Genomic DNA, 18517 nt, shown 5'->3' with positions numbered 1-18517 from the left:
CCTAGAAGGCATGGTTCTGTGCTTGAGCCTGGTACCCCAGATGTGGATCAGATCCCATTTCTCAGTTGTGCACTTAAAAAGTTAGAATTGGAAAAAAATATTCCTCTATAGGAGAAAGAACATCTTAATAATTAATATCCACAACCCAAGTGTTAATATCCACAATGAATAAAAACTCTATAGAAGGAGTTAACCCTATTTCCAGGCTCAAGGAATAGTTTCATGAATATATCTCATCTTGGTTTTGCCTCTTTGCTGTATTATGTAATATAAAATATTGATGTTATGCAGCCATAACTGATAGTAAAGGAACTATGCAATGGAAGCATCCACTAAGAGAAGATTTAATGATTCCATTACTACTATCCATTCAAACTATCAAAGTTAAGTAACTTATTCTAACTAAAAATAGCTATTCCAGAAAGGATCATTTTCATCCAATTCTTTCCTAAACCTTCCCATTCAGTTTACCAAACATTTCTCTTTCATACTACTCCAGCAATACTATCATGATGAAAAATTCTTATACCAGTTCTGCATTTCTTTGGGACTGTAAGTGAGAGTGTAGCCTCCGTATCAGTGGTACACCGTTTCTTGACTGACGTTTCAATAGCCAATAATTGTGCAGCCTCTGCATGAACTGATTCTTTCTCTGGAAGTTGAGTCCACTGCAGATTTTATTCAGCCTGGAGAAAATAATAGCATCAAAAGAGCTTATCCCTTATTAAATCCAATTTCAGATTCCGCAAATCCATATGAGGCATGGTAACTCCTCTACTTCAGGCAACATGGACCACTGCCTAATTCTCTAGTCACATGAGCTTTAAATACAAATTTGCAGTATCTCAGATTAGAGGATTTTCAACTGGAAAATTAATGCCACTAGAAACAGTTGTACAGATCCAGATCAGCAGCAGTAATAGTAAAATGAGCTATGCCCATCCACCAAATGAGCTCAAACGAACAAAATTTACTTCACAGTTCTAATTAACCAAAGCAATTTAGTATTTCAAAAAACATTTTTGTACAATATGAACTTCAAGAAACAAGCTTAGCTGTGGGCTGGGGCTACAATCAAGCATATATAGTAAGGCTGCCTCATTCATCCCGAAATCTGTTAGATAGGTCTTTCTAATTCCCCTCCCACAGGGCCACTACCACCAACCACCCTGTAAGAATGATCCCTAAAGAGAGACATTGAGAGAGGGGAAGGAAGGCTAGACTTCGCTCCCCCTGTTCTGGCTATTTAGAAGGGACCCTAAAATTTTATTCACTTGCTCATTTCAAATAATATTCATTTTTATCTGCCTCTTTAAATGCCTTATAAGCCATTTGGAGGGATTGTTTATTCTACAAGGAAGGATGTAAATAATTGGAAACTGTACATAGGTTAAGTCCTGTGAGATTAAAGCAGAAACCACAGCAGACAGACTACTAGGCCATGGATCTATACCGAAACGATGGCTGCAACAGCTGTGCCACTCACCGGTAAGAAGGGATCTGTGTGACCATTAGCAGAGGTGCAGAAGCACTGCTTTCCTTTTTCACCTTCTGCTTCCAATTTACTTTGCTTTTATTTTTGGGACTGACCCTTTCCATTGTCACATTCTTTACAATGTCCTCATCTCCTTCATGAGCAGTAGTTGCATGTCCTTTTTTCACAGTGCCAGGAGGGGAATGTGCCTCACAGTAAGCAGTTTTGCGCACAGTGAACGTAGTGCCATTGAGACTGGTCTCCCTCATGGGCTCAATCTTCATGAAGAGACCAGCTCTCTGGGCACAGGTAACATGGAAAGCAGTGTAGCAGTTCATTTTGTGGCACTGGATAGCTGCTCCCATGCCCTTCTGCTTGCAGATGTAACAAGTTAGTTTCCAGCGGGCAGGCGGGATATTTTCTATTCCCTCAATGGGTTCCAGAAACACAGTGTTTGCAAAACAGATTTCTGGGATCCAGATGGCACAAACAACGTGAGCCCAGTGACCATCACTGGTCTGTTTGAATGCTCCACCTTTGTTTGGACACAAGACACAATCAACAGGGTGGGAAGGGGATTGTAAACAGCAGCGACAAAGCCATTGTCCCTCAGGGATGTAGGGAACTCCATAACACTCTTGGTGCACAGCCAAGTTGCATATGTCACAAAATAAAATGACATTGCTGTTATGACATTCATCATCCATGCAAACACAACAAACAGCATCCTCATCTATCATAGTCTGCTGGGCTCCATTATTACGACTCTCCAAATACGATTCTTTCTCCAGACGATCTAGTAGCAATTCAAAAGTCTCTGCAGAAATTGACCCATACCCATCACTCTTCCTTTTGTCATTGATCATGTCAAGCCAGGCCAAATCCTCCTCATCCAAATCATACTCCACTTCAGCGTCAACATCCTCGAGTGGTTTCTCAATATACTGATAGTAAGCTGAAGGCAAGGGTGGTGCATCCAGCTGGCTGAAAGAATCAATCATGCGAAAGCTGGGCTGTGGTAGATGAAAAGATGCTCCCGAAGCATGTTTGGTGCATGTCTCCTTTTTTTTACCTTTGCACTGATTTTTCTTAGATTTTGAAGGAAAAAGGGGTTGTTCGCTGTTTTCTTTGTTACTGTTGCATTCTGTGATGTCCTGGGCGGTTAGCTCATCCTCGGTGATGATCTTTAGAGGATCATAAATGCTGATGCGATGGAGACGGCCATCAATATCGACTTCCACTATTCGCTGAGCCTGAGCATATGTCAGGGTCTCTCGGGTGGGTGAGCATTTCAACCTGTATGGTGAAGGAGAACGTCTTCCCTCTAAAGTCTGCCGGGACCTCCTCCGAGGTTTCCTCATAGCAGCAAGTTAGAAAACCTATAGGATAGTACAACAGAAAATAGTTTGAACACCACTATATTCAAGCATGTGCACATCATTTTAGTACATGGAGTCTAACTCATTAGCTGATTAATTGCTTGGAGTGATTTCTAATTAGTGGTACTTAGAAACAAAGCACACCCAACAGCAGTTTAGTTAACCACAGTTTATTGAATAAAGCACAACTGGCCAAATTTTGACAATATACTGTATAAGTTACAAACCAGGGGACTCTATAGACGCCAGTTCAGGGGTGAAATGCTCCCAGTTCGGACCGGATCGGGTGATCCGGTAGCAATGGGGGCGGGTAGTTCAGAGAACCGGTAGCAAAAATCCCTGCCCCCACCCCCACCCCCATGCCCACCCAATTGCCCGGTCTCCACTTGCCTACTTGACAGCTTGCTGCTTCTTTCGGGCTCGCTCGCTTTTCCTGCCTTGCTTCGGCAGCTGCAATCAATTGCATCAGCTAACAACTCAATCTGCCTGCCTGCAATCCATCTCATGGTGAGCAACTCATTCTCATTTATTTGTAAAAAAAGAATTGGCATGCTTTGAAGCATCTGCAGCCATAAACCCCAAGAATTTTGTGATATTTCAAATAATGTTACAAAAACTTCAGGAATATTACAGAAATGTCAGGAGAGACTGATTTTGAAGGAAGTGAGATGATATATATTAAATAAAACCTGTTTATTGCCTGGATCCCAGCTTGTGTTACAATCATAATTTGGTTTGCTTGGCTTTGATATAGGCTATTCATTATGTGAATCTTGTCACTGTGGGAATCACTAACCACTTAAATAATATTGATAATCTTGCAATATTTCTTGTATGAATATATATTAATAATTTTGGTTCCTGTGATTTTGTGAAAATTCTGCAGGGCTATGAAGATATAGCTTTTCACCCCAGCAATAGACTAGGATAGAAGTGAGGTTAGCAAATGCAAGAGTAACGGTAGACTTGATCAGATGTTATGGCACTGAAATTGGGATATAAGGTGTTGTTCTAGATTTAGTTGATCATATTTATTCTGTTTTGTTAGATGTCATTTGTGAGCCACTTAGGATGACCATATAAAGATAAGCCGCCATGTAGGTTTTCTAAACAAACAAACTGGCACAGGGGTAAAATCTAAAAATTTTCTCTACAGGTTCTATGGGTGTGGCTTAATTGGTGGGTGTGGCTTGGTGGTCAGGTGACTGGATGGGCAAGGCCAATAACAATAAATAATTTAAAAAGTACACAAAACAATAAGAGGTACAAAAAACCAATTTTGACACTTTACACACACACAACACAACTGACTCACACATACACACACACAATGCCACATACAGCTTTATGAGATTTTGTGTGTTTGTATAGTTAGAGTGAAACACTACAGAAACACACCAAATCTCAGAAAGCTGCACAAATATTTTATTATTCTATTTTATTTTATTTTTAGATAAAAGCAGCTAAATTTAAAAGTTCCTTAACTTTGAATTGCTATGGCTAAAAAACAAAATAAAACTCCTAAAAAAACTCCAATCAATTATTTTTTTAAAGCTCCCCCCCCCCCAGTTACTTATCCAATTGAAAGCACAAGGCAGGCAGATTGACTAAACTATTGGAGCAGCCATAATATTCAAATGGGTATGGCTATCTTTTGGACATTAGAAATTGAATTTCTTTGCTACACACTAAAGAACACAGCTAAATATTTTAACCTAAAAATTGATTAATACCAACCATGGCTAGATTAAAACATCCACTCTTCAAATCATGATTCCTGAGGCTAGTTTGTTTAAGATACATATCCATAGTTATAATGATGCTACCTATTCTAGCTAACTTCAACTGGATGGTTTCCAAATACCTCCTTTCCTAACCAGACAGCAAACCAGACTTGTTGTGGCTTGTATGTATATTACACTAAACCAGTCTGTCTAGGTTCCAACATCACAGCAGCCTGCATTTAATCTAAAGCATAAGCAAATGTTTTCAAACTCCTTCCAATTGAGAAGCTGAAGAGCTTAAAACTCACTAAGATGACTCCTTGTAACAAAAAGAAAACTTAGTATTAAATGTGAGCAAAACCTTTTAATCAAAACAAAACATGATAATTAGGAATTATATTTTTTGACTAGAATCTAATCAAGTTTGACTGTAATGTTTGAAGCACAGTAAACATTATGAAATAAAATAACAGTGCCAAATAGCTATTGTCAGATAAGGCTCCTGTTAAAACAGAAATCTGCTAATGTAGATTGGCTTACAGTTTGGCTCCCAGGCTTATTATTTTGAAAGGTGTAATCATTATTCAGGGGCAATTTAATTTAAATAAATGAGCTTTCTAAAACTGTCAACCATTAGAAGAAAAATTTTTAGAAACTAATTTCCAAGACAAATATGTGAATACAGACACATAGGAATTTTTTTTCTATATCAATAAGTATTATATTGGGGTTTTTTTTTAAGTCAGTTCATAACAAGCTAGGGTGTTACTAGTAGAAAATAAACATTTTGGTCACTAACTTGTAACTTCTGAATTTAATGTAACTGTCTTCCAAGAGAAAAAGGATTGCCAGAATGTCTATGGAATCCAAGCTTTTCATTTTTGTAACCACATATAATCACAAGATAGTTTAGGTAGACTAAACATAAAATGTTCAGCATACACAGCACCCTGAAAGACAAAGAAAGTATCAACTACCACTTTATTTTATTCAGGCACATACTGTTATAAAAAAGGAGCTTTTTGCATATATTGGCAGACATCCTTTTAGGAACTTTTTAATCCTGTTTACAGCAGCAGTTACATACCAGTTTTTTTATTATTTATTTTTTTTATTATATTATTTAAACTTATATACCGCCCTATCTCCCAAAGGACTCAGGGCGGTTTACAGGCATATAAAAACATCAATATACAAATTAAAATAATCATTAAAAGACTTATTCTAATGCCAATAATTAATAATACCAATTATTAAAAATAGAAATATAAATATTAAAATCAATTTAAAACCCCTCTAAATTTAAAAATCTAAGCCAGTCCTGCACAGATGAATAAATGAGTCTTGAGCTCGCGACGGAAGGTTCGAAGATCTGGAAGTTGACGGAGTCCTGGGGGGAGTTCGTTCCAGAGGGTGGGAGCCCCCACAGAGAAGGCCCTTCCCCTGGGCGTCGCCAGACGACACTGCCTAGCTGACGGCACCCTGAGGAGTCCCTCTCTGTGAGAGCGCACGGGTCGGTGAGAGGTATCTGGTCGCAGTAGGCGGTCCCGTAGATAACCCGGCCCTATGCCATGGGCGCTTTAAAGGTGGTCACCAAAACCTTGAAGCGCACCGGAAGGCCACAGGTAGCCAGTGCAGCCTCGCAGGATGGGTGTTATCACGGGAGCCACGAGGGCTCCATCTATCACCAGCGCAGCCGCATTCTGGACTAACTGTAGCCTCGGATGCCCTTCAAGGAAGCCCCATGTAGAGCGTTGCAGTAATCCAGGCGAGACGTCACGAGAGCGTGAGTGACCGTGCATAGGGCCTCCCGGTCCAGAAAGGGGCGCAACTGGCGCACCAGGCGAACCTGGTAGAACGCTCTCCTGGAGACGGCCGTCAAGTGATCTTCTAGAGACAGCCGTTCATCCAGGAGGCCGCCTAAGTTGCGCACCCTCTCCATCGGGGCCAATGACTCGCCACCGATGGTCAGCCGCGGATTTAGCTGACTGTACCGGGATGCCGGCATCCACAGCCACTCTGTCTTGGAGGGATTGAGCTTGAGCCTGTTTCTCCCCATCCAGACCCGGACGGCCTCCAGACACCGGGACAGCACTTGATAACCGTTGGGGTGGTCCGGTGTGGAAAAGTCCAGCTGGGTGTCATCCGCATACAGCTGGTACCCCACACCGAACCCACTGATGATCTCACCCAGCGGCTTCATGTAGATGTTGAACAGAAGGGGCGAGAGGATCGATCCCTGCGGCACCCCACAAGTGAGGCGCCTCGGGGCCGACCTCTGCCCCCTGTCAACACCGACTGCGACGGTCGGAGAGATAGGAGGAGAACCACCGATAAACGGTGCCTCCACTCCCAATCCTCCAACCGGCGCAGCAGGATACCATGGTCGATGGTATCAAAAGCCGCTGAGAGGTCTAATAGGACCAGGGCAGAGGAACAACCCCTATCCCTGGCCCTCCAGAGATCAACCACCAACGCGACCAAAGCCGTCTCCGTGCTGGAGCCGGGGCGGGAACCGGACTGGAGCAGGTCTAGATAGACAGTTTCATCCAGGTGCAAGGAAACTGATATGCCACCATACTCTCTACAACCTTCGCGCGAGCGGGTTGGAGACCGACGATAATTACCTAAAACAGCGGGTCAGGAAGGCTTCTTGAGGAGGGCCTCACCACCGCCTCTTTCAAGGCGGCGGAAGACACCCTCCACCAAGGAAGCGCTCGTAATCGCCTGGAGCCAGCCTCGTGTCACCTCCTGCGTGGCCAGCACCAACCAGGAGGGGCACGGGTCCAGTAAACACGTGGTGGCATTCAGCCTCCCTAACAGCCTGTCCATGTCCTCGGGAGCGACAGGGTCAAACTCATCCCATAAAATGTCACCAAGACCACCCTCAGCCGTCTCACCCGTATCACGCAATCTTGGTCCAAACCATCCCGAAGCTGAGCGATTTTATCGTATAGATAACCGTTAAACTCCTCAGCACGTCCCTGCAGCGGGTCATCCCGCTCCCCTGGTGTAGGAGGGAGCGGGTCACCCAAACAGGGCGGCTGGGCGGTTATCTGCCGATGCAATGAGGAGGCGTAGCTCGCCTCGCTTCCCTCAATGCCACTAGGTAAGCCCTAGTATAGGACTTCACTAGTGTCCAATCAGCTTCCGAACGGCTAGACCTCCAGGAACTCTCTAGGCGTCTTCTCCGGCGCTTCATCCCTCTCAGCTCCTTGGAGAACCAAGGAGCCGGTTGGGACCTGCGCCGGGTCAGAGGCCGCAAAGGCACGACACGGTCTAAGGCCCCCGCCGCGGCCCGTTCCCAGGCCGCAACAAGTTCCTCAGCCGAGCCGTGAGCCAGACCCTCAGGAAATGGCCCAAGCTCCGTCCGGAACCCCTCCGGGTCCATCAGGCGCCTGGGGCGGAACCAACGTGTCGGCTCCGTCTCCCTGCGGTGGTGAATGGCGGTCAGAAAGTCCAGGCGAAGAAGAGAGTGATCTGACCATGACAAAGGTTCAGTGACTATTTCCTTTAAGTCCAGATCTCTCGACCACTGACCAGAGACAAAAATCAGGTCCAGAGTGCCACCCCCAATGTGAGTAGGGCCATCAACTACTTGGGTCAGGTCCAAGGCCGTCATGGAAGCCATGAACTCCCGAGCTGCCGTCGATGGCAGGCGGACGATGGCAAGTTAAAGTCCCCCATGACTAAAAGTCTGGGGGTCTCAACTGCCACCCCGGCCAGCATCTCCAGGAGCTCGGGCAGGGCAGCTGTCACACAGCAAGGAGCCAGGTACGTGATCAGCAAACCCATCTGGCACCTATGACCCCATCTCACAAGAGGATTCGCACCCGGCAATCTGAGGTACAGTGGTCTCCCTCGGCTCTAGACTCTCTCTAATCACAACCGCCACCCCCCCACCCCTACCCTGGGCCCTCGGCTGATGGAATGCACAGAAACCCGGCGGGCACATCTCCACAAGGGGCACACCCCCTTCTGTGCCCAGCCAGGTTTCCGTGCGCCTATAAGGTCCGCAGCGCCCCCCTGGATAAGGTCATATATTAGGGGGGCCTTATTAACTACGGACCGTGCGTTGCATAACATCAGCCGCAGGCCCAGGCTCTGGGGGTCTTGACCATCCGAGGCAGGAAAGGGCGAGGATCGGGCGCGACCGCTTGCAAACATCGGGCGCGCCCCCAGAACGATATGATCCCCCTTCCGCCATATCTGCCCCTCCACTTACCGTGAAAATCGGGCCACCCTCACCAACAGGAACGCAATCTCCCCTAACCTCCGAACCTATTAAAGAACCGTCACGAGCACGCGCAGGACTGGCTCCCCTCGACGGGCTACCCCAACGCCCGCCCTAACCCTCCCACCCCTTAAAAAAGCCCTATCTAAAAAACCCCAAAGGCTCTTTTTTTTCGCATGCCACCTCTGTGGGTCCCAGGACCCGTCATTGAGGCCGGCCCTTGATAATGGGGCGGGCCATTCCTGCGAGGTGGGGGCACCTCGCAGGCGCAAGAGTTCTAAGGCAGAATATCGCATAAATAGGTTAAAAGCATAAACAGGAGAGAGAAGACGACGTGAGGTAGCAAGGTAATGTCTGGGGTGGCAGGATGTAATGCCAAGTCCAAGTGGATACCCATCTTCCAAAATGTCTTCAGATGGTGGCTGGCTTAAAGCTGGTACAAGCTGGTATAAGTCGCAGATGCAGTCTGATAGTAAAAAGTTATTGTGACTCTGCGGAAAGCTCAGTCCTAAAATCCATCCTAATAGAGGTGGTATTCATCTCCCCCGTTCGTGGCGTCACCGAGATTTCCAAAGTGGATGTTTCCTCAAAAGATGTTGCAGAGTAGGGCCCCAATACACCATTCGGTCTCCAGTCACCTTCCCGGACAGTCCCAAAAATGGCCATAACCCCTAACTCCAGCCGGCCATATAAAGTGCAAGATGACAAATGCAGCTGACCCATGTTGCAGATGGTAATGCAACTCCTAGTCCGAGAAGAGGCAGGCCCCGCTAGGCCTGACCAGGCCAAGCTAGGCCAGGACACCTCCGGTGGGGGCCACAAGAGGGATCTTTCACAGCCCTTCACCCTAGGCCCCTCCACCAAGTCCAGAGGGGGTCAGGGGAAGTCAAGAAGAGCTGGAGAGCCCAGAAACCATCCGAAGACGTCAGATGCCAAGAAAGCAACGAAACGGGGGGAAAAACCCAGCTGCGGCTTCCAACAGCCAAATCCAAGCCGCAGCCTCGTCCGTAGCCCAGTGGCTGCCATCCGCAGCTCGCCCATCCCTCGGCCTCGTTCCGGCAGTCGGGGGTCCAGAGAGGCTCCCAGACCTCTCCCCCGGCTGCCCGAAAGATGACATACCGGATTGGGGGGCGAAACCGCTCGGCAGGCCACCTAGGTACCGGCGTCCTTCCTCCATGCCCAGCTGTTTCCTTCTTCGGCTCCCGCCCGGCCGAGTAGTAAAATGGCCGCCGTTCGCAGCTCGCTCTTCCCCGGCTTCGGTCTCGGCAGCCGTGGGTCCAAGGAGGTCCCAAGACCCCTCTCACGGCTGCTCAGATGGTAATAGACCTAGCCGGGGGGCGTAGGCTGCTCGGCAGGCCGCCTGAGCGTCGCCATCCCCCACTTCACCGGATCGTCGTCCTCCCGATCTCCCGGTTAGGCAGCCATCTTGCGCATGCGCAGAGCCTTACCAGTACATTGTTTAGGCAGAAAGCTACCATGGGACACTATCAGTAATACAGATTTCCCAGAAAATGTTGAACCGTGAAACTTTCTGCTGCTTTAAATCAAGTGAGATCCAATCTCACATTACTGACCTCTATGTAATATTGTTCTTTTTCTTCCATTTAATAAACATATAAAAAGTATCCTCCACCGATACTCTATAGCCATGATGGCGAATCTAGGGCATGCGTGCCACAGGTGGCATGCAGTACCCTCTTTCTGGGCATGTGAGCTGTTGCCCCAGTTCAGCTCCGCCGTGCATGTGCGCGTGCCTCCAGCTGGCCAGCTGGTCATCAGATCTCCACAACACATGTGCAGCGGGTGGGCCATGTGCACGGGCCATGTGTGCAGGTGTTGGGACGGTGCACATGCAGGAGGGGTTAGGGTTAATGTGAGTGGCCACACGCGCATACGTGGGGGCAGGGCTTATGCAGGGGTGGGTGCACACATGCACGAGGGGTGGGGCGTATGCAGAGGGCTGCACTCACATAACATTCTGGGGATTTGGGTGCGCACCTGTGCATTCGCAGGCACACATGCGCACGCTTTGGGCACTCGGTCCAGAAGAGGTTAGCCAGCACTGCTATATAGTATATAAAGATTTCTCCTGTAGCTAAAAGTATCAGAAATAATGTGGAAATAGCTAAACATGATGTGATTTCCACATTTCACCTCCTCCATCCCCAAAAGGGGAAAGTTCATTTCCAAAAGATTATGCTGGAAATTAATGTTCTACTTTAGGATTCTACTACCTCAGCAGATGGCAGCACTGAGCTAAATTACTTTACTCTCAGAAGTGCTAAAGTGCTAACTCTTAAGAGTGCTGGCCCTGGTCGGTCTTGTCTGTCTGTCTGTCGGTCTGTCTCTTTCCATCCTACTATCCATCCTATTTATATGACCAATCTTGTCACAAACCATGATTCTCTGCGATATCCAAAAAAACCCATAAAAGGGCAATATTAAAAATATTCCACAATTTAAAAAATCATTATTAAAAGGCTAGAGGAGAATGTCAAATGTTACAAACAATGTAGCCACATTATTAAATCACCAGTTAATATTATATGAGAACCACAATGGAATTTAAGGTAATTAAGCTGGGGAACTGAGAAAAGAAGGAACTTTTATCACATAGTCACAAAAAATTGTCAGACTATACCAGTGATGGCCATACTTTTGCCTCAGCATGTCAAAAATTCAGAAAATAACAAAATAACTGAATTGGAAGGGACGGACTTTGAAGGTTTTCTAGTCCAACGTCTATATCCGTGATGGCGAACTTATGGCACGCATGCCAGAGGTGGCACATAAAGCCCTCTCTGTGGGCACGCACGATGTCGCCAGCTGCTCTTCTGATTTCTGGCATGCACATGAGCGCCAGCCAACTGCTTTTTGTGGGTGCTAGAGTCTGAAAAACGGCCAAAAACTGCCTGAAAAAAACCCAAAAAACAGCCTGAAAACAGACATGCGCGTGTCGGCTAGCTGGTGTTTAGGTTTCGAAGGTTCACCATTACTGTTCTATACCATTCCAAACAAATAGCTGTTCAATCCCTTCTTAAAAGCCTCCAATTCAGGCTCCCACCCCCACTGAACAAACAAACAAATCAATTCTTTACATTGATTTTACATACAGATAGTCCTCGACTCAAGATCACAATTAAGCCCAAAATGGCTACTGCTAAGCGAGGCAGCTGTTAAATGAATTTTGCCCCGTTTTATTATCTTTCTTGCCACAGTTGTTAAGTGAATCACTTAAGTAATCACATGATCCCAGACACTGCAGTTGTCATAAATATGAGTCAGTTTCCAAGCATCTGAATTTTGATCAGGTAAACTAGAGGATGCTGCAATAGTTGTGTGAAAAATGGTCATAAGTCACTTTTTTAGTGTTGGCGTATCTTTGAATGGTCACTAAATTTGAACTATTGTAAGTTGACCCATATTTGTTTTTAAAAAATACAGTCCAAATACAGTCCAATTATGTGATCTCCAGATCTGCACACCGCTTACCTTCAGGCAATGTTCTCTTTCTATTGGCAGGCCTACCCAAAGTACCTCCAGATTGCACAAGGCCTTTGTTCTTGACACCACATTCTTGTGCAGTCTCCACAACCTCCAAAAATCTTGTGAGAATGAAGTGAATACTTTCAAGAATATTTGTTGGGAGTTGGTGAATGGTGGTGTCAGCCACAATGTCATGGCCTGTCACATGGGTGTTGTAGGTTCGTCATCATTGGACTACACTCAGCTTTCTCAATCTCCCTTTCACCAACTTGGGTCCAGTAATCAAATAGAATAAATAAACAAGGGCTACCAGATCTCAGCTGCAAAAATCAGATAATCTGATCGGCAAGAAATAGTTTCTCTTTTCTTAGCATTTTCTTTAGATGCTCTAATAATATTCAGATTTTTGAAGCCTAGATTTGATAGCCTTATTATATTAAAGCTTTAGACTACTTCAGGCAACATGGAATAACTGTTTATATGGTCTACTAAGCACTTATGTAATACTTTTCTGATGTTACACAAAGTGATTTCGTTATTATAACTTAGCATAGTATAAACCAAGCCAATATCACTTGTTCAACAAATAATGCTTAAAACAAATGCAAATAATGCACTATCCAAGCCATTTAGTTACTCTTCCCAGTTAAGTAAATTTTAACCAGGAGATTGGACTATCTCTAATAAATTATTTATCATTTGGGAGCGCTCTTGGAGCTGGTAATGTCATTTGGGTCAACGTAACCTTAAGCGCATGGGGCTTATCACTTATATGGATATTCCAATAAAGATCTGACGTGGACAGAGATACTGTATTCAAAACAGAATGTTAATGTTTTTCTAGATCTTTCTACTTCCTTAGTAATCTGCTGTTGGTCTTATTTTTATTCTGCAGCTTTGTATACGTTTGTTAGATTTTATCTGTACTCCTATTAATTTCTTTTAGTTGAGCTGTCTAGAAAACTCCAAATCTTTGGTGGTATTTAAGTAGTGCATAAAACGGATATCCAGCACTTGTCTAATAAATAAAACATACCAGATTTTTTTCCATTTCTTGGCCCAAAAAAAATCAAAAAGCTATTATGTAATTCCCTAAATTCACTAATCATATAACTCATCTTTCAGTATTTTAGACAACTACAAAGATAACTGCGTCAAGAGCAGAGGGTAAGGCAATCAATAATATATTACTTAATTGCATGCATACAACTCAAAGCATTTCAATTTCAAAATAATTTTATGAAGTGGATTTGATAAGCAATAACAACTTATTCCTAATTCTCACATTCAAGCCTCATACATTTAAGTGAATATACAATAATACTCCCAGCAGAAATAATATTCAGATTTTTGAAGCCTAGATTTGATAGCCTTATTATATTAAAGCTTTAGACTACTTCAGGCAACATGGAATAACTGTTTATATGGTCTACTAAGCACTTATGTAATACTTTTCTGATGTTACACAAAGTGATTTCGTTATTATAACTTAGCATAGTATAAACCAAGCCAATATCACTTGTTCAACAAATAATGCTTAAAACAAATGCAAATAATGCACTATCCAAGCCATTTAGTTACTCTTCCCAGTTAAGTAAATTTTAACCAGGAGATTGGACTATCTCTAATAAATTATTTATCATTTGGGAGCGCTCTTGGAGCTGGTAATGTCATTTGGGTCAACGTAACCTTAAGCGCATGGGGCTTATCACTTATATGGATATTCCAATAAAGATCTGACGTGGACAGAGATACTGTATTCAAAACAGAATGAAATTGTTAATAAGGATGGCCATATCTAACTGCTTTTGTGGGTGCTAGAGTCTGAAAAACGGCCAAAAACTGCCTGAAAAAAACCCAAAAAACAGCCTGAAAACAGACATGCGCGTGTCGGCTAGCTGGTGTTTAGGTTTCGAAGGTTCACCATTACTGTTCTATACCATTCCAAACAAATAGCTGTTCAATCCCTTCTTAAAAGCCTCCAATTCAGGCTCCCACCCCCACTGAACAAACAAACAAATCAATTCTTTACATTGATTTTACATACAGATAGTCCTCGACTCAAGATCACAATTAAGCCCAAAATGGCTACTGCTAAGCGAGGCAGCTGTTAAATGAATTTTGCCCCGTTTTATTATCTTTCTTGCCACAGTTGTTAAGTGAATCACTTAAGTAATCACATGATCCCAGACACTGCAGTTGTCAAAAATATGAGTCAGTTTCCAAGCATCTGAATTTTGATCAGGTAAACTAGAGGATGCTGCAATAGTTGTGTGAAAAATGGTCATAAGTCACTTTTTTAGTGTTGGCGTATCTTTGAATGGTCACTAAATTTGAACTATTGTAAGTTGACCCATATTTGTTTTTAAAAAATACAGTCCAAATACAGTCCAATTATGTGATCTCCAGATCTGCGGCACACCGCTTACCTTCAGGCAATGTTCTCTTTCTATTGGCAGGCCTACCCAAAGTACCTCCAGATTGCACAAGGCCTTTGTTCTTGACACCACATTCTTGTGCAGTCTCCACAACCTCCAAAAATCTTGTGAGAATGAAGTGAATACTTTCAAGAATATTTGTTGGGAGTTGGTGAATGGTGGTGTGTCAGCCACAATGTCATGGCCTGTCACATGGGTGTTGTAGGTTCGTCATCATTGGACTACACTCAGCTTTCTCAATCTCCCTTTCACCAACTTGGGTCCAGTAATCAAATAGAATAAATAAACAAGGGCTACCAGATCTCAGCTGCAAAAATCAGATAATCTGATCGGCAAGAAATAGTTTCTCTTTTCTTAGCATTTTCTTTAGATGCTCTAATAATATTCAGATTTTTGAAGCCTAGATTTGATAGCCTTATTATATTAAAGCTTTAGACTACTTCAGGCAACATGGAATAACTGTTTATATGGTCTACTAAGCACTTATGTAATACTTTTCTGATGTTACACAAAGTGATTTCGTTATTATAACTTAGCATAGTATAAACCAAGCCAATATCACTTGTTCAACAAATAATGCTTAAAACAAATGCAAATAATGCACTATCCAAGCCATTTAGTTACTCTTCCCAGTTAAGTAAATTTTAACCAGGAGATTGGACTATCTCTAATAAATTATTTATCATTTGGGAGCGCTCTTGGAGCTGGTAATGTCATTTGGGTCAACGTAACCTTAAGCGCATGGGGCTTATCACTTATATGGATATTCCAATAAAGATCTGACGTGGACAGAGATACTGTATTCAAAACAGAATGAAATTGTTAATAAGGATGGCCATATCTAACTGCTTTGTGCTGTTTGCGGAACTAATTCAAAGACCTGGTTAGGGAAAAATTATCAAAAAAATTGTCTGAGATTGTTAAATTATTTTAAGTATCTTTCTCAGAATGCTTCAAGCAAATAAAAATAGGGCACCCCCAAATTCTTTGGCTGTTAATTTTTAAACAGAATGTTAATGTTTTTCTAGATCTTTCTACTTCCTTAGTAATCTGCTGTTGGTCTTATTTTTATTCTGCAGCTTTGTATACGTTTGTTAGATTTTATCTGTACTCCTATTAATTTCTTTTAGTTGAGCTGTCTAGAAAACTCCAAATCTTTGGTGGTATTTAAGTAGTGCATAAAACGGATATCCAGCACTTGTCTAATAAATAAAACATACCAGATTTTTTTCCATTTCTTGGCCCAAAAAAAATCAAAAAGCTATTATGTAATTCCCTAAATTCACTAATCATATAACTCATCTTTCAGTATTTTAGACAACTACAAAGATAACTGCGTCAAGAGCAGAGGGTAAGGCAATCAATAATATATTACTTAATTGCATGCATACAACTCAAAGCATTTCAATTTCAAAATAATTTTATGAAGTGGATTTGATAAGCAATAACAACTTATTCCTAATTCTCACATTCAAGCCTCATACATTTAAGTGAATATACAATAATACTCCCAGCAGAAATAATATTCAATATCATTTCATTGTGAACAAATTGGTCCAAATATTAAGAATAAAAATTTTAGAAAAATAAATGAAATTCTCAGCATTCAGTTTCTAATATTCAACTAGTACATAGTAATCAGTTCTCATTATTAAACTTAGTCTAGCAAGGAATATGACTGACTAATCAAATCGTATCCACACAAATTAATTACATTAGCTTTTCTATGCTGTTGCTGTTTTCTGTGATTTATTTATTTATTTTTATTATTATGATCCCGGACACTGCAGTTGTCATAAATATGAGTCAGTTTCCAAGCATCTGAATTTTGATCAGGTAAAAATCTAATAATAAATAAAAATCTAATAAATAAATAAATAAATTATCCTGTAGGATAGTCAATTTGTACTATTGGTTAAGTTATCAGGCCTGAAACTGGAAGACTGAATTCTAGCGTGTCTTTAGCCATAAAAGCCAGCTGGATGACTTTGGGCCAGTCATTCCCTATCAGCCAATGACATCCGGCTCGGGCGACAAGCCAGTGGATCAAATCCCATTGCAATCAATAGCTCAATATTCAGTTGACTCATAAAAAGTTGACCCTACACTTGCAGGAAAACACTAGGAGGAAACTAACAATGATATAGCACTTCATATTACTCTGACTATAATACTAAAGAATGACCTAAAAGTCTGTTCAATAAATAGTAAGGCAGATAAATTCATAAATCTCAAATTAAAAGATATCTATAGTATATTCTTTATACTCCACACTCAGATCTCTTGAGTATCTGAGTGTGGAATATAAATGCCAAAGCCCACTGCAACAACATCGCAAAAAAGGCTCTAAGAGTTGTAAACTTAATCTTGCGTAGCTACTTCTCCAGAAATATTACACTACTAACCAGAGCATATAAAACATTTGCAGGACCAATTCTTGAATACACTCACCTTTCTGGAACCCACACCTCATTTCGGACATTAATACAATTGAGCGTGTCCAGAAATATTTTACAAGAAGAGTTCTCCACTCCTCTGAATACAACAAAATACCTTATGCCACCAGACTTGAAATCCTGGGCTTAGAAAATTTAGAACTCCGCCGCCTTCGGCATGACCTGAGCCTAACTCATAGAATCATCTGTTACAATGTCCTTCCTGTTGAAGACTACTTCAGCATCAATCGCAACAATACACGAGCACACAATAGATTTAAGCTTAATGTGAACCGCTCCAATCTTGATTGCAGAAAATATGACTTCAGTAACAGAGTTAATGCCTGGAATGCACTACCTGACTCTATGGTCTCTTCCCAAAATCCTCAAAGCTTTAACCAAAGACTATCTACTATTGACCTCACCCCATTCCTAAGAGGTCTATAAGTGGCGTGCATAAGAGCACCAACGTGCCTACCGTTCCTGTCCTAATGTTCCCCTTGATTGTATCCAACTCGTATAATTATTTCATGCTTATACTCATATATATGCTTATATGTCGTATAGTTATTTTATGCTTATGCTTATAAATACCATTGTGACAAAATAAATAAATAAAATAAAATATAGTCCGCCTGTATTACTGAACAAAAAATAATTCTAAGGAATAAAAGAATAGTGTTGCTGAGAATTCAATGATTGAATTATTTCATCAAATAAGCAAATATGAAACAGGAGATTAGTAAGGGAGGCCAAAGCACTTTTCTTTCTTTTTCTTCTTCCAATCTAAACTAGTGATTAGGCAACTTCCAGAAAAAGTGGGGTGGGAGGCTTCAAGCAAGGTGGAAAGAAAGGGAAACATAGTTGTAAGGTACATACAATATTTACCTTCTGAATTCAACTGTACACAAACTATACTTGGTTTGTGCTAGTTTGCAGATGAGGAGAAACTGGGAATTATAGTTAATACTTTAGTGAAACAATATAGATAGATTTGAGCACACAGCCAAAATGAATACTACAGAATGCAATAGGGTGGACCAGGGTGACCTTATTGATCATACATTGAACATGTACCAGGAGTATGAGGCAGCTGCTAAAAAGCATATATGATCTTTAATAGCAGTGCAAATCCAAATCATTGTCCTTCAAAAGCAACTGTGACAAATTGGATTGAGTTCAGAGGAAAGGTATCAAGATGATGGAGGGTGTAGAAAATAAACCCTATGAGGAACACATAAAGGATCTGGGTATGCTTAGCCTACATAAAAGAGTGAGAGGAGACATGATAGCAGTCTGTTCATTTGAAGGCTACCCAACTCCAGAATGACTCTATTTTACCATTTA

The 18517-nt window shown here is 42.4% G+C and overlaps 1 protein-coding gene across 5 annotated transcripts in view; it reads right to left on the bottom strand.

The window, feature by feature from the left end:
* The window catches only part of BRPF3 (bromodomain and PHD finger containing 3), a 57132-nt gene that overhangs the window by 30421 nt on the left and 8194 nt on the right, over nt 1-18517 (bottom strand). For all 5 annotated transcript variants that reach the window (XM_058176457.1, XM_058176458.1, XM_058176459.1 and 2 more), the window contains exons 2-3: nt 1487-2853; nt 530-686 (exon numbers count right to left, since the gene is read on the bottom strand). In XM_058176457.1, the coding sequence (XP_058032440.1) occupies nt 530-686; nt 1487-2835 (1506 nt within the window). In that variant the 5' untranslated portion in view covers nt 2836-2853. The remainder of the gene's footprint in view (nt 1-529; nt 687-1486; nt 2854-18517) is intronic.

The sequence above is a fragment of the Ahaetulla prasina genome, chromosome 3 (assembly GCF_028640845.1).
Source record: "Ahaetulla prasina isolate Xishuangbanna chromosome 3, ASM2864084v1, whole genome shotgun sequence".
NCBI classification, from domain to species: domain Eukaryota; kingdom Metazoa; phylum Chordata; class Lepidosauria; order Squamata; family Colubridae; genus Ahaetulla; species Ahaetulla prasina.
This window is presented reverse-complemented; position numbering and strand designations above follow the sequence as displayed.